Source organism: Limanda limanda, chromosome 8 (genome assembly GCF_963576545.1).
Source record: "Limanda limanda chromosome 8, fLimLim1.1, whole genome shotgun sequence".
In the NCBI taxonomy this organism is placed as follows: domain Eukaryota; kingdom Metazoa; phylum Chordata; class Actinopteri; order Pleuronectiformes; family Pleuronectidae; genus Limanda; species Limanda limanda.
Window position 1 is genome coordinate 17,833,323 of NC_083643.1, and position 15,835 is coordinate 17,849,157.

Below are 15,835 nucleotides of genomic sequence, written 5' to 3' on the forward strand. Positions count from 1 at the left end.
CAGAACCAAGGTGGGGCAAAAAAAAAAAAAAGACTTGAATGTTTCTCACAGGGAAGAAGTGAAGTGAAGTGAAGCCTGACGTTTGAATCGAGAATAACCCAGCGCCTGCTTCTTGACAGATTGCGTCATCAGAGTTTTTCAGATCCTCTTCACAGAAACTCATCGACTCTCTGGTTTGTAGAAAAGTAGTTCTTCTCTACACATTTTCCAGGCAGTTTCTGTGGAGTGATGTTGACAGGGGACGCGGCAGAAGTGTTGTTTTAATAGCGAGCAGCTCTCACACTGCTGAAGTTTCACCTGGGCCGCTTCACTTCCTCATCAGGACTTCATGTGTCTCCGCTCCTCGGTGGCACAGTCGCTGGTCTCGTCAATGGGAGTTCTTCTGCTGCAGCTGCTCCGATGAAAACAAACGTGTGTCCGGAGCTCGATCACCTGTTGTTGCCTTGAATCTGCAGACAGGTAAGACGCTTTGTTTGGGGCTCAGGCCATCGCTTCTCATGCAGTGAAGTTATCACAGGTACTTAAACTAACAGCTCTGATGAAGTAAAAGTAAGTTTATTATAAGATACTTGGTTTGGACCGTTTTAAGGGACTGGGGCACGTTAACAAAATGCTTGTATGTGCAGCTCCAAGTGCTTCACAGTAAAACGAAAACATCCGCTTAAGGTGAGCCTGCACAATTAAATGTGTTTATTGAGCTGTTAACTAAATTCTATGACTGTAATTTAATGAAATATATTGATGCTTGATATCACGTTTTAACCAAATGTATTGAAAAATCTACATTTATGGGTTGAACATGACTCACAACGCCACCTAGTGCCTCAAACTGTCTCGGATCTTGCAGGAACTTTGAATATGAGCAGTCAACCATTTGTGACGTCGCAACATCCTGACTTTTATATATTTGAAAAGGTTAACAGTCTCATTAAAGGTCAGCAGCCTCCTGCCACCAGCGTCTGCGCATTAGTGTGACTCTGGAGAGCAGCGCTCATTTGTCTGCTTCTTCAAACTGTGTTCACTTCCTGTGGTCTTGCTGGGATGCAGTAGCTCCATCGTGCAGTAGCTGCATCGTGCAGTTCTCCACATTGCTCTGTCTCAACATGATAGATAACAGTATCAATACAGATCATGCTGCTGAGGAATCAGGATGTTGAGCATCTATCAGAGCTGTCACAGAGCCCGTTGACAGTTTACTAGCTGGTCGTGGTCTTCTCGAGCTGCAACAATAGAAATGTGGAAATCTACTGTGGCTTAGAAACCTCAACACATGCAAATAGGAAAAAATACTTGCAAACTGCCAAAACAACTTTGTGAAGTCATTGAAGTCTGCTACTCATCAGTGGTGATGGAACTTCACAAAGCATTGAACTATTACTATTATTACATTATTACATTTCATTTAGCAGGCGCTTTTATCCAAAGTGACTTACAACAAGTTCATTCAACCATGAGGGTACAAACCCAGAACCTCAAGCCAGGTTCACCGCTTTTTTGGGTACCCTGGAAACATTTTTGCAATTTGCAGCTTGTTTCTGTATTTGCGTGTTTTGTGACTTTTTGCAGCACATGTGTCATCAAATTGATGATTTTCTTTCTAAATTTGCAAATTTTTCCCCCATTTGGATGTGTTTTTCTTAATTTGCAGTGCATTAAGTTGTCTCGACCACCGTAGTGATTATTACAAAATGGTGATGCCTATCCCATCCCATAATTTTGTCTGTCATTGTCTAGAAATGATTAAACATAAATCGGAAAAGCCACCAGTGCACTTAAAGTTTAATGAGAGAGAGAAAACAAAGTTCCGTGGAAGCAGCATTTGTCATCGAGAGGAGCTGAGGACCTCTTGAGTCTGTTTCAGGTTGAAGCCCCTCATGCTGAGACAGGAATTCCCTCAAAGGTCAGCAACCTTCCAACAAATAAACCACTGGTGCTGCCTTAGAGCCCATTGCACTGATGATTCTTTATGTAGAGTGTGAGAACTGTAAAGAAGGATGAAGCTGGTGAAACAAGATGAAGAGATCGCATGAAACCACAGCAAAGCGACGCTGCCACAGTGTAATGTGACATGCATGGCTGCATTAGTGGAGCAGCATTGCACTGCACAGTGTGCAAAGCTCCCCAGCAAGGAAGTGACTGTCCATGGTTCAGATGTGGCTGCTTTCTCCTGCACAGTGTTTTGATTTTGATATCTTCCCCTGGTTGAATCATCAGTTGAACAAGTTATGAGAGCCTCATTGTGTCGTCTGAACTTTTGTTAACTTGCAACCAAATGTGGATTTTTCTCTGCTCTTAAAACAACTTTGTTCTGTGAGTTTTTATGTTCAATTATGATAAACAGGCTGTATCTTTAGAAATAGTATAAAATAGAATATCAAAAATTTTAATATATCTAAAAAATATATATATACAGCTCAAGCTCAAGAAAATAGAGCAACAATAGTTCAATTGTGTGACAATAGTTCAACTGTGTGAATAGTGCAATAGTGTAAGATGCTGCACCCCAAATTGCCCCTGACGGCTTGAAAGGCAGTGTAAGAATAATGTGCGATAGAGAAAAGTGCTGCACGTAGAAGCACTGTATGAATGTGTGTGTGAGTGGGTGGATGGCAAAACTGTACTGTAGCGCTTTGGGCATCAAGACCAGAAAAGCGCTATTCCCATTTGTACTGCAGGGTCTAACACTAGATGTGCACTTCCTGTCACAGAGAACACAGTAGAGTCAGTGAGCTGAGCTGCTGCACTTTAATCCAGCTGTTGCCCCGGGAGGCAGAGTTGATTTCCTCCTCTGAGGAAAACATCTGGAGACTATCAGGACCAGCAACTGTTAGCATGAGCTCCCTCTGCACATCGCGCCTCTCCTTTTGTGCACCTGCCAGTTAAAAAGTCAGCGGATCGTGAGCGAAAGTCATTGTGTCCTTCACTCTTCACTTGGCCACCCTGCACGTTATAACAGTGATGACAACAGAGCATCAGAGCAGCTGCAGAGCATCCTGAGGCCGGGGGTCAGGGTGTGGGGCTGCCACATGTCGAGGAGAGATATACACATTGCTTTAATAACACAAACCTCATCGTGACATTTACTACTGGATATCCACTTATGGAAGAAGTATTCAAATCCTTTCCATGAGTATAGAAGTATAGGACTACACAATCAAAAGAAACGCAGTATGATTAAATTATCAAAGGTAAAAGTCATTGTTTAATAAAAGAAAGGTCCCAGTGACTGATGTTATATATATTTATATATATTTATGATATTATTCTTAATACGTGTTCACCCCTATTTAACTTTTGCTGTTTCCATATTGAGGGGAAGCTATAGTTTTGTGTTTCCCAACCTACGGGTCTGTCAGTCAGGAGTCATGAGATCATCAAGACAAGTTTATTAGTACAGTATATTTTTAAAAACAAGGCCATTTTAAGTGCTTTACAGAAAATAAAAAAGGCTTCTTGACAGAATGTAAATTAAGAACAAAAAGTTACACAGAGAATAAAATAAAAATAAAAGGATGAAAGTAGCTTTGCAAAAAGTATTAATAATTAGTTTTAATAAAAGGCCGGTTTAAGTAGGGGAGTCTTCAGCATTGATTTAAAAAACTCAGAGTTGCAGCATTTCTCTGATAAGAGTGTGAAAAAAAAGATACAGATCTACAAATCTGTACTGTTAACAAAATGTCTCCTATCTTATTTTTTTGTCAATTTTGTTCTGTATATATTTTCTATTCTCCCTCTATTTGCACTAAACAGTTATTTCAATGAAACCATCTGAGAAGTGAGAAATAGTGAAGAATTTAAATAATGTCTGATTATTGGAACTGCTAATAAATGATAGACAACTGAAATGTAATCAGGAGCATCAGATAGACTCAACAAAAAAAGATAAATTAATTATTTCATTTGACAAGATTCTTGTGTTTTTTAATATTAAATTATGATCAGAATTGAACTACAATCTAAAGTCAAGTGGCGAAAAAGTACATTATTACTAGAGTCGAGGTATAAAGATGTATAGAATGGAAATACGCAAGTAAAGTTATATCAAAATTAAACATGCAAAAATACACTATTGGACTAATCGTACCTTCATATAACTCTTTGAAAGTTGCCTTTTTTCTCCAAAAGAAGATTTAAATCTGTGTGACACATTTACAAATCCTTCCACAGCCCGTCTGCTCCTCCTCACTTGACTGTATCACAGCTACTACACCTATAGTATAATTATCATTTTGACCTCAGATTGTTTCTGCTGATAGGCGAGGGAGTGGCACATTTACACAAGGCCAGAGAAGATATTCCTACATACCTGTCCTGTCTTGCTTGGTGCAGTCAGGCTGGCGCTGATGTCTACAGTTCACACTGTTGCTGATTTGCATGAGACGAATGTGGCTCGACCGGTTGGGTTCGAAGAAAACAGATTGTTAGGGGATGACAAGAATATTAAAATATACATTGATATATATATATATACAAGAGATGGTGTTCTCTGAAGCGATGTGACACCTCTGTATTTTAGTTACCCGTTGAAGCTCTTCTCTGACTCTATTCAGGTCTAGTGTGTCACTTAGTTTCCTGTTTCAGTGAATAATGTCGTGCATCAGTTCTCCTGTACACAATCCTACAATATGTCCACATCAGATGTATGAATTGAAATGCTGCTGTTCGGCATGATGCAGCTTAACTGTATTCAGTGAATGCACATGATAGTTATATTACCCATAGACACACGTCAGTTGTACTTAAAGAGTAAATTATGAAGAGTGCATTCTTCCTCCAAGGCCTCTTTATTACCATTCATAAACATGTAATTGGATCAGATACATAAACCATGTAAACAGAACTTTCTACTAGCTGTTTAAATTATGCATAGGTAAAGTATCCACTCTCTGATATAGTTGAAAGGAATGTGAATATACAGTAACTGAATAAAGATAGAAAATATTTATTTTAATTCATGAAATCCAAATGTAATTTGTTATAAAAGGCAGCCTGAATTAAAATAAAATGACCTATCTTTAATATTGATAAATATCTATGGATTATTCACGTGCATTGAATTTACCATCAAACCAACTGTGCAACAACCCATGATTAAAACACAATATGGCAAATAATAATAAACAATACACTTAATATAAAAAGGAGCAAATAACCCATGATTAAAAGACATAAGAATCATAAACACACTTTACACATCTCTTATTTCTTTCAATCAAATATATTTTCTTTACAAAAAAAACAAACCCTATCTCTAATGTAAAGAAAGTGAAAAAAATGAATCCGGATCCAGATCTGCACCGAAATTGAATTTGTACCTCTGCAACGTAGACTGCATCTTCAACCAAGTTTCCTGGTCATCCGGCATCCAGTAGTTTTTGTAAAATGATGCTTATTAACAAACCATAATCTTCTTGGAGCTAACAATTCTAATTTCCATTGCTGCCCTTAAAGCCTCTGACTGGACAGGCCGACGATGATGATACTGATGATTTTTCAGTGAGACAGGAGTCATTAGGAGCCCAGGGGTCAGTAGAAACTCGACCGCTGCACAATGACAGCATTGTGAGCGTCCTGAAAAGAGCGTGCTGTGGTCCCATGTGGAGCTCTTTGGAAATGGCAATGTGACTCTATGACAGTCGCAGTTCTGTCTCGTCCAGTCAGCTGCTGGTGGCCTGCTGCTGTGATGCATTCACTGTCCCGCAAGAGATGAATTTCAAAGTGGCGTTCTGTGTCAGCAGTGGCCCAGTCGATCCATTCCTTCCTTGGTGAGATCACTCTGCTCCTTCACCAAGGACATGTTCTGATGGCAGAGAATTGTGGGTAGGATTTCCTGCTCCAAATAAAACATATGGAGTTTGATCAAATTGTAGTTATGTTTTTAGATTGGCTTTATGGATGTTGGGGCTTTTGGTCGATGCCTTTGTTCAAGGATCACCAGAGTTATTATTGCTCATCCTCTGTCCCCATGAACATCTGTACAAAGCGTCATGATAATCGGTCTGACAGTTGTTTTAATATTTCCGGTTGGGCCAAGGAAGGTGCTGTCCAACGGAGAAGCTGATGTTAGTACCCCAACGCCACATCACTACCATGGCTAAAATATTTTTCATATTTTAATTTTCAAATTTTAATTTACATTTTTTGTGTCTTTTGTAATTACACAAAAATAAATGTTAGTCTTGAAACAAACATTTAAACAAAATTATTTGAGGAGAAAAATTTACTTTGGTTTGGTCATGGACATTTTAAACCTGTTACAAGAGGCCTCTCATAAAAATGGCAAATGCTGTTTACAGTGAATCTTCCAGGCTCACAACGATTTAGTCTGTGGACTGTACTTTAGTTTTGCTTGTGGTGACCAATTAATACCCACCGTGATATCACCCATTGGTTTGTGAACTGTGTTTCGAGGCCCAGAGTTAAGCTTCTTGTCAAGCTTCATCTTAATTTTGTGAAACCAGAAGTAGCCATATTTGAAGGAGAGGGGGGTGGAGCCTGACTTGAGAGCTCGAGGACACTGCATGCCAATCACACAGTATCCATGCCCCAATGCATTCTGTGCTGTCTCATCTACTTAAATTGGACCATAACTGCAAACTGAACATGATGCTGTACTGAAGAAGACTTGAAACAAGCGATTGAGACCACGAACTCTGTACAAAAATGTTTACTGACATAAATCTAGTGAAAAATACTATAATTTTCTCATAGAGTTCTAGATACGTTTAGGAGATGCAGCAGCATTGTGGGTTTTTTGGGTGGTTGATTGTCGCGGGAAATGTTACGACACAGTTTTTTCCTTCGAAACAGAGACACAGCTGCAGTTCTCTGTAGGGACGGACGTCCGCCACATCCTCATTATAATCAGCCACGACAGTCCTCTCAGGGACACATGTTGTTATAGTTTCTCGTGTGGTGTCTTTGAAGGGGCAGGTTCCATATTCAAACACGTGAGAGAAGAAGGAAGTGTTTTGGTAGTGATATCAGCAGAACATACCCACCCTAATATGGGATATTGCTCTTACACAGGAAGCCAGTTGCGTAGCATGTTGGAGGATGTGACCTCATGTGCAGTGACACATGGGTTAAAGCCAGGATTTTCCCTGACCTTTGAGATTTGCCACCTTTGCATGGGAACTGATGCAGGAAGAGGGGAACTGGGGTTTTTTGGCGGGAGCGTTGGCTTGAGCACTACTTTATCAAAAGGTCATAATTTTATTATGACAACTCTGTGCTCTTATTTGTATCATGGGAACTCTGCACTGGGTTATACCACTGTGGCTGCTTTATTACTGTAAAGAAACACTGGGCTGGGTGAGTCCATCAGGCCTGGTCAGATCTCACCCCAAGTTTATATCCAGCTCTGAGTAGAGCTATGTTGATTCATGCATGACCTAAAGAGCACAACTTAGAACCAGTAGGTGTCCACTCAGGTCAAAATGGTCAGAGTTGCCATATGAAACACAAAGTAGATCACGTTTTTGGAAGATTATAGCATTATGCTGTAGTATATTTCAACCAGGAGAGACTTCGATTCAAAGTTTTAACAACATTTATTGACATGTGCAAAGAGGAAGTGATGTGAATGTTATAAGTCTTTGGGCGTTTTTAGACTCATTTGTGCTGTCATCAGGATCAGATTGGGGGAGGGGGAGGGGGGTTAAGCAGAACGAGGTACAGTAATCCCCCCCGGGGTCTAGTCACTGTCCGTGTTTGAGGATCCACATAAGGTGATGATGAGACTTGAAGAGATTGGGGTGGAGGTGGGTAATGCGTGTCACTGGATGATGGCTGACTGCGGAAGAGAGGAGAAGGGATTTAAAGTTTGACAGCATCCGCATGATTGGCTGGAAGAGACCGTAGCAGAATCTGATTGGCCATTTAGAAACGCCCACAAGCAGCTAATTACTAAGCATAGAGAGAGTGAGAGATTTGAGAACTTACGCTGAGCTTCATCTCTGTCTTTTTGAATTTGTGTCATTGCTCAATCTCCTCACTGGAATCCGGTCGTGTAAATAGTCTTGCTTTGCGTCACGGAAACATTCTTGCCCAGTTGTGAAAGTGGGATTTAAAAAAAGAAGACATGTTAGTTCTGCTTTCTGTGAGCAAGCTATTTTTACTGACACTCTCTAAACTTACACTATATTTTGTTGTGTTCTGATAATAGCTGATATATTTGCAGATAATTAATCTACTGCAAAACCCAAAATTAAAGGCCTTCCTTAATATATTTGAATAATAAAAAAAATTATATAAATATATATTAATATATTTGCGTTAAAGCTTTGAAGCAGCTTCATTTTACTTAAAGGAAATTTTGTTTTGTTTATCAGGTACATGTGTGTGTTTACCAGCTCTGATGGTAGCAGCTAGAAAACCTCACCTGTGAGAGGATCCAACCCCCTCATCATGACAGAGGTACAGGTAAGACAGGGATGTGTAACAATACATATTCAAACCAAATGTGATATGATTGCTACTTACTGATCTGCCCATGTCCCCATAGACTCCTTGGCCACAGGGCACAGAGTGTGTTGCCAGGTACAATTTTAAAGGCACATCCGAACATGACCTGCCCTTCAACAAAGGAGACCTGTTGAGCATCATCGTCGTCACAAAGGTAATGTTTCATATCCCACACAAAGATGTGAACTTGACGATGCATTTTCTCTAATTAGGCAAGACACCAAATTATTTAAATGCTATGTTACTTACTCCACATTTTGCATTTCAGGATCCAAACTGGTACAAAGCTAAAAACTCAGCAGGTCGTGAGGGAACAATCCCAGCCAACTATGTTCAGAAAAGGGAAGGTGTCAAATCTGGGGGCAAGCTGAGTCTCATGCCGTGAGTACACAGATTATTGTGACATACCGGATCTCATATAATCTTTTGCTTTCAAAGCAGACAGGTTAAGGTTTCTCTAGATATGTGAAATTCTGCCACCCCCTCAGCTTTGTGTGGTGTCTGCAGCAACGGCTAAAATAGCTCAACTTTCCCCTCTGCCTGTGGCTGCGTGGTCATATGAAGGCAGATGGCCTATTCGTCGCGGCAGTGATGCCGTAGTTATGTGAACAGAGACCACAGTTGGGCCGGGCCGTGTTGTAATTGCAGAGCAAGTGTGTCTGTCTGTAGCTCAGCTTTCGCTCGCATTCGGCATGATTTCCTGTTGAGAGTTTTCTTTCTCAGACTTCAAAAAATCCCCTTGTTTGTTCATATGGCAGACAACCGTATGCATTTGTGGATATTAGTGTAGGAATAACAGATTAATTTACTGTGCACTTGATCATATCCTTATGCCAAACCTGCCAAATCCAACAAAGAGTGACATGAAACATGAAGACAGTCACAATGAAGTGTAAAAAATATGGCCTGTAAGAGCAGTCATAGTTGAGCTTCACTTAATCTAATCTACCCAGCATTGACCTTAAATCATTATTTACTATGTGTAGGCCTATTCATAGACACACAATCTCTCATATCATCAAAATTTTACAAGTAAACTGAAAAATAATGTTTACTATGCTTTTTGTAGTCCAGCCAATTCTTCCACATCATCTTGATGTCATGTGACATCATGATAAGAGTGTGTATCATGGGTCTAAGTTCACCAAAGTTAAAGTAAATGTTTTATACGTCTTGCACAGATTGTAAGTGAATGGGAGGTGAAGAATCGCTCCTGCGTGTATGACCGTGCCCTATTGTTGAAGTATTTTCCCACTTTTGCGTAATGTACACTTATAGCGTTTGGCCTGACAACCCCCCCTAACAAAGCCAGAAAAATAGGGAATAGGCAAACATTTCCTAAACGTGCTTAAAGTGGTTGACCTTCAAAACAGAGTGGGCTAGCTGGCCTATCAGAGCTTTAACGAGAAGGTGTTCGTTATAGAAACCGGAGCTAAATCGAAGAGTTTCAGACAGAGGCTGAAGAGAGGAGCTGCAGTAATGGACAGTCTGAGGAAAGTGATGGGTCTTCTGAACGTTAGCGCATGTAAACATTTTCCAGTTACAACCCAAATCCAAAATATGAACCTGAATATGAATATATAAAATAACAGCCACAAGTCTAGGAACATCAGTTGACCTTCTCATATAAAATGCAGCTCCAGCCTCTGAGTGGAGGTGGTATTGTGTCTATTAAATAGGAGAACTGAAAACTGAGAAGGAAGCTGTTTCTATTTCAGTGGAAAAAAAAGTTGTCTCAGCTCCCAAAAGATTTTCTGTGCAATATTTAACTGTGACTTTCTCATGGAGCCAGATGCAAATTAATATATTGAACAATCTGTGACTCTGTCAGTAATAAAACGGATCACAGTGGTTATGTAAAATACTATAATCTCTATCTCTCTATAATCATTTTCATACTTTTTCCTTGAGGACCCATTTATGGTTGATAATATGATCATGAAATACATTAAACAAGGAAAGATGGAAATTTCTTATATGGTAATAGAAAATAATTGTTGACACACGCAAAATGGACGCCAGGAGTATTTGCTTATTGCAAGAATTCAGTGTTGTTGCTGCTTTTGCACAGTGATTAGTTTTGAACACAGTCAGTGTCATCCCTTGCTATGCCTCGTCAATGCATTGTCAAAAGGCTTATGATAAATCTATGTGATAAGCTCAGTTTTGGCGATGGACTTTATATTTTATCATTTTCATTTCGTTATTTTCATGTGTGTAACCTCTGGCTTTCAGGTGGTTTCATGGGAAGATACCACGGAATCAGGCGGAGGAGCTGCTTTGCCCTCCAGAAACAGGCCTGTTCTTGGTGAGAGAGAGCACCAACTTCCCCGGGGACTACACCCTGTGTGTGAGCTGCGATGGCAAGGTGGAGCACTACCGCATCGTCTACCACAACGGCAAGTTATCTATCGACGAGGAGGAGTATTTTGAGAACCTCATGCAGCTGGTTGAGGTGAGACATTAAATGAGGCTTTGTTTTACATGCAAAAACAAGGCTTTTCTGGTGTTTGCTCTTGAGCTATATCAAGCGTTACTCTACTGTACGAGCGATGCACTTTCCTGTTCCCCCGTCATTGTACTGCCGCCTAGACCACATACAGTTCCTGGAACATATAATGAACAGGAAGTGTCAAAGAGGAAGAGCAAACAGTATGCTGAGGTTCAGAGTTCTAACCTCGGAAAGAACTGAGACATTTAACTTGAAAATGACTCATATTGCTTTGTGAAACTCTTTTTGAACAGCTGTATGCTTTAAACTCTAAAGAGTCAAATACATGTGTAAGTTCAGTTTGACCTATTTAAAGCCAAACCTTTGCTGTCAGTTGTACACAGAGCCCTCTATTGGTCATAGTGAAGCACTGCTCACTGAGTTTTGTTGGTCCTACACTGTAATGGTGTTTTTTTTGTCATGTGAATTTTTATTGAAACTCTGTAAGTGTAAATAGAATGAATTGAGTAAATGTCTCTGCTAAAAGTGTTTATGCACAACATTATTTTGTCACAGCGAAGTTGACTGTTGACTGTTTGGATTTACAATGTCATAACTTTGCTTTATCTTTCATCTTATTGTCTGAAAAGTTGTTATAATTATTGAATGCATTACTTCTTGATTTAAGTGTTGTGACTTCAGAGTGACCTTGATATTCAAATTTTGAACCAGACAATCTTATCAGTTCATCGTTAAGGCCAAATAAAAGTATGTTTAGAAGGAAAGGAGAAGTTGGAGAACTTTGCAAGTTATTGAAATCGTGGTTCTGGTGTTTCCTTTGATTATATAGGGCCATGACCAGGTGACACTCTCCTGGTCAATGTTATTGTTTCCACTTTATATTCACTTTGCTCTTGCTTAGTTTTTTATGTTCTTTATTTGTCTCCAGCACTACACCAAAGATGCGGATGGCCTTTGCACCAGACTCCTCAAGCCAAAGGTGGAGGAGGGGACGGTTGCTGCTCAGGATGAATTTTCTAAGGGTGAGGCTCAGTTTCTTCCCACTGTGACATTTCAGCCTTTTTGACCATGAGAAGCATCAATGGGCCTGTTATGTCTGAGCTGCTGGTTGTTTTCTCTTTGACTCACCAACAGGCGGCTGGTCAATGAACAGGAATGAACTCAAACTACAGCAGGTTATTGGAAAAGGAGAGTTCGGAGGCAAGTTCACGTTCAAACCTTTAGTTATTTTTACACTGCGACATAAAAGTCACCCAGTTTTATATTATTGCTTAAATGTGGCGGAAATCACAACCATACTATTAACTTGTACTAATGTAATTTGGCCGTGGTTAGAGGGTGAATAATGATTTAACAGTAGCTGCTGTGAACATTTCAACATTACATGTATGTTTTTCTGCCATGATTGTATGTGTCCCTCAGCTCAGGGTCTGATAAAAGCCGTTTCCCTGTTTGTTTACCCACACAACATGGTCATTGTTTGTGATTGTTCCAGATGTCATGGTGGGAGACTACAGAGGAACAAAAGTAGCCGTGAAGTGCATCAAAAATGATGCTACAGCACAGGCCTTTATTGCTGAGGCTTCTGTCATGACGTAAGGATCATTAAATAATTTATATATTTTCAACAACAGGAATAAATGATAATATAATAACAGGTACATATGCTCTTCTCCTCCATCAGACAACTACGGCACGATAACCTGGTGCAGCTGCTTGGAGTCATCGTAGAGGAGAATGGGAGTCTCTTCATAGTAACTGAGTATATGGCAAAGGTAGGCGGTCGACTGTCTGATCATTTATATTATAATATTTTCATATTATTTAACATCCAGATCAAAGTAATGAACACACAACCTCATTAGAATTTTATTTTCAGGGCTGTTTGGTTGACTACTTACGTTCCAGAGGACGGACAGTGCTCGGTGCAGATGCCCTCCATAATTTTACACTGTGAGTATTTCATCAATTGTCATCTACTATTATATGTGTTAAAGGTAGACTGCGCAGTGTTGTCCCACTAGTGGCACTGTGGAGCACTGGTTTGATGAGCAGGTTGCAGATAAGTTAGTATTTTAGCGGCAAACTATTAACATACTAATTTGAGAATGTGGAACATAAATCTGCATAGCAACCTCTTACATTATAGTTAGATCCTGCAACTAGCAACTGATTTGTGTATTATCATTTTGTCATATTAAGATCTTAATGTGTTGGTGTTCAAAAAGAGTCTCATCGTCAGAAAATGTGTGTTGACAGTCTAAAAGGAAACCACCTCCCGGTTTTTAACTTTTCTCCTCTGCTCCTGTACAGAGACGTCTCTGAAGCCATGGCGTACCTGGAGACAAATAACTTCGTCCACCGAGACTTAGCGGCTCGAAACGTTCTCGTATCCGAAGACAACATCGCAAAAGTCAGTGACTTTGGTTTGACCAAGGAGGCCTCCTCCACTCAGGATACTGCAAAGTTGCCTGTAAAGTGGACGTCACCAGAGGCCCTCAGAGAAAAGGTATCAGTGATATTTGGAAGGACTGCTGAACATGTATTGTGTCGTGGGCTTTGCCATGTGTTACCACTACACACCGAAAGAAACTCTGACATTTGTGTTTTTATTGTAATTGGTAGAAATTTTCCACCAAATCAGACGTTTGGAGCTTCGGTGTTTTGCTCTGGGAGATTTACTCTTTTGGTCGAGTACCTTACCCAAGAATTGTGAGTATCAATAGACATACAGAAAGATCCACACTAAATCAGTTCCTGCTGTCAGTGAAACACATTCTGAATATCTGCTTTTTTCTGCAGCCATTAAAAGAAGTAGTGCCTCGAGTGGAGAAAGGATATGTAATGGACTGTCCGGACGGCTGCCCTGAAGTTGTGTACAACATTATGAAGATGTGCTGGAACCTCGACCCTGGTGCTCGACCAACCTTCCAGATGCTGAGGGAGAAGCTACAACACATCAGCAAAGGGATGGGAAAAAATCTGTGAGAGATCCGACAGAGGAGAAACAAAAAGTGACTCTGATCCTCTTTCATTCTGACGACTTGGACCATGACCGGGGAGGAAAAAACTGATCTCATGGACTGTTTTATATGTCAACAACAAATACGTTTGTCTTTGACTGTTAATTAGGGATATGAAATGTAGGTTTCATAGTGTCTCAGGTTCGTCAAACAGCAGCGACTCTGAGTTACTGCCTCATTTTCTCTCACCTTCTAGTGCTCTGTTATCAAGAGTGAATGATTAACTGTCATATCGACGAGTGCTGCCTTAAAGTCTCTTATTTTTTATTTTATTTTTTCAGTTGATATTCTTGGTCATATTGGCATCAGTTCATTTCATGAACTTGTGACCATCATCATCAAGTTTGAGTCCAAAGAGGAATGATGCCACAAAATGCAATTAATTGCTGTATTAATATTTCTTTACAGTTTTCCAGGTACACCTTTTTTGCATGAACTGGTGAATGTTAAATTTGATTTCTTTGTGGTTAAGGTAATCTTTTTTGTATACTCCCACAAGGGGACATTTGTTGTGCAGCAAAAGTTTGCAAAGAGACAAAAAAACACAGGGGCAACATCAACATTCACATTATAAACATATTTCAGAAAGAACAGAAAAATGGAAAATTACTAATACTTACAAATCTGCAAGGTAAATACCAATTCAAAATCAGAAATATTTTTTAAGGGAAACAAGCAAACTGCTAATCGCTGTTGATAGCACTTGTGATGAAAGAAACATGAAGTCGTCTTGTCCTCTGAACAGACGCCCTGTAACGGCGACCTGAGGAGAGGATGATCACAACAGTCCAATGAGCCCTCCAATATTTTTATTTTGCATATTTTTGAATCTCTCTGTACGTCAAAGAAAGAAGCACAAGTTCGAAATTTCAATTTTACTACTGAACAAAATCATTCAGCTCAGTCATGTCATCATTCCCATGTAAATATATATAACAGAGAACAAGTCATTGACTTGTTAGATTCAACCAAACTATCTGGAGTTTGTATGTATTGAGAAAAACACAATGTTAATACTGTCAATGTGTTGCCTTTTTCAACAATAAAAAATATTTTGAAATTCATTCTGCGATTTTTAATGTTCTTTTTTGTTTTTACAGAATTTGCTATTTAATATTTTTGTGTTCAGTGTACTCTGTTATATCACTTAAATAATCGACTTGCTGAACCATAACAATTTTTCATTTACACATTTTACTCCACTACACGCTGCTGTATTTAAGGGAAATAGTATTTATTTTGGTAAAGATTTGTGAAACTAATATTATCTGAACAAATAAGCTTAAGTATTATAAAATACTGCTCAGCTACATTTGAATGTTGCATCATTACTATTAATGCAGTTTATGCAATGTAACTTTCCTAAATGATGGATAATGAGTCAAAAAGTTGTTCTTTATAATGATCTATGAAGAATCAGTCAATTGTTTACTAGCCACTAGTTATGCTATAATGAAAAACTAGTCGAAATGATTAATTCACCAGTAATAGAGACATTAAATATATGTGATAGTCAAAATGTGCCATCTCAAAATGTGTAATTACCACAGTTCAAGGAAACAGCGCCATCAAGTGATGAAGCTAGAACATTGATTAATAGACAATCGTTGTATAATGATTCCTTTTCATTAAACAAGCAACAGACAATAGTTTTTGTTTGTGAACCAACTTCTGTCAATGCGTGAAATAAAGAAATGAAGAGAGACAGATTTTAGAACCGCACAAGTAGCGGAACCTGGAATCAACTACGAAGTGCGGGGTCTCATTTCTCTGCTGCACTCAGCGGTGTAACAGAGAAATGTCCACTGAAAACAAAGGCTGTTTGTCAGCGTTATGTGACAGAAGCAGCTCACACACACACACACACACACACACACACACACACACACACACA

At 39.4% G+C, this 15,835-nt stretch overlaps 1 protein-coding gene across 3 annotated transcripts; it reads left to right on the forward strand.

Annotated features, from left to right (window-relative positions):
- Nucleotides 1-3: 3 nt before the first annotated feature.
- Nucleotides 4-15,005, forward strand: LOC133008768 (tyrosine-protein kinase CSK-like). Of its 3 annotated transcripts, XM_061076046.1 has the most exons (14): nt 4-173; nt 323-459; nt 8,334-8,424; nt 8,507-8,620; nt 8,735-8,847; nt 10,702-10,921; nt 11,847-11,940; nt 12,053-12,118; nt 12,414-12,513; nt 12,603-12,693; nt 12,798-12,871; nt 13,232-13,427; nt 13,544-13,630; nt 13,721-15,005. In XM_061076046.1, the coding sequence occupies exons 3-14, from the start codon at nt 8,410-8,412 to the stop codon at nt 13,904-13,906; spliced, it is 1,356 nt and encodes a 451-aa protein (XP_060932029.1). In that variant the 5' UTR covers nt 4-173; nt 323-459; nt 8,334-8,409; the 3' UTR covers nt 13,907-15,005. The 3 variants fall into 3 exon arrangements, with proteins under 3 accessions (XP_060932029.1, XP_060932028.1, XP_060932030.1); XM_061076045.1 differs by having other exon boundaries at nt 4-459; XM_061076047.1 differs by having other exon boundaries at nt 4-459; nt 8,334-8,418.
- Nucleotides 15,006-15,835: the final 830 nt, after the last annotated feature.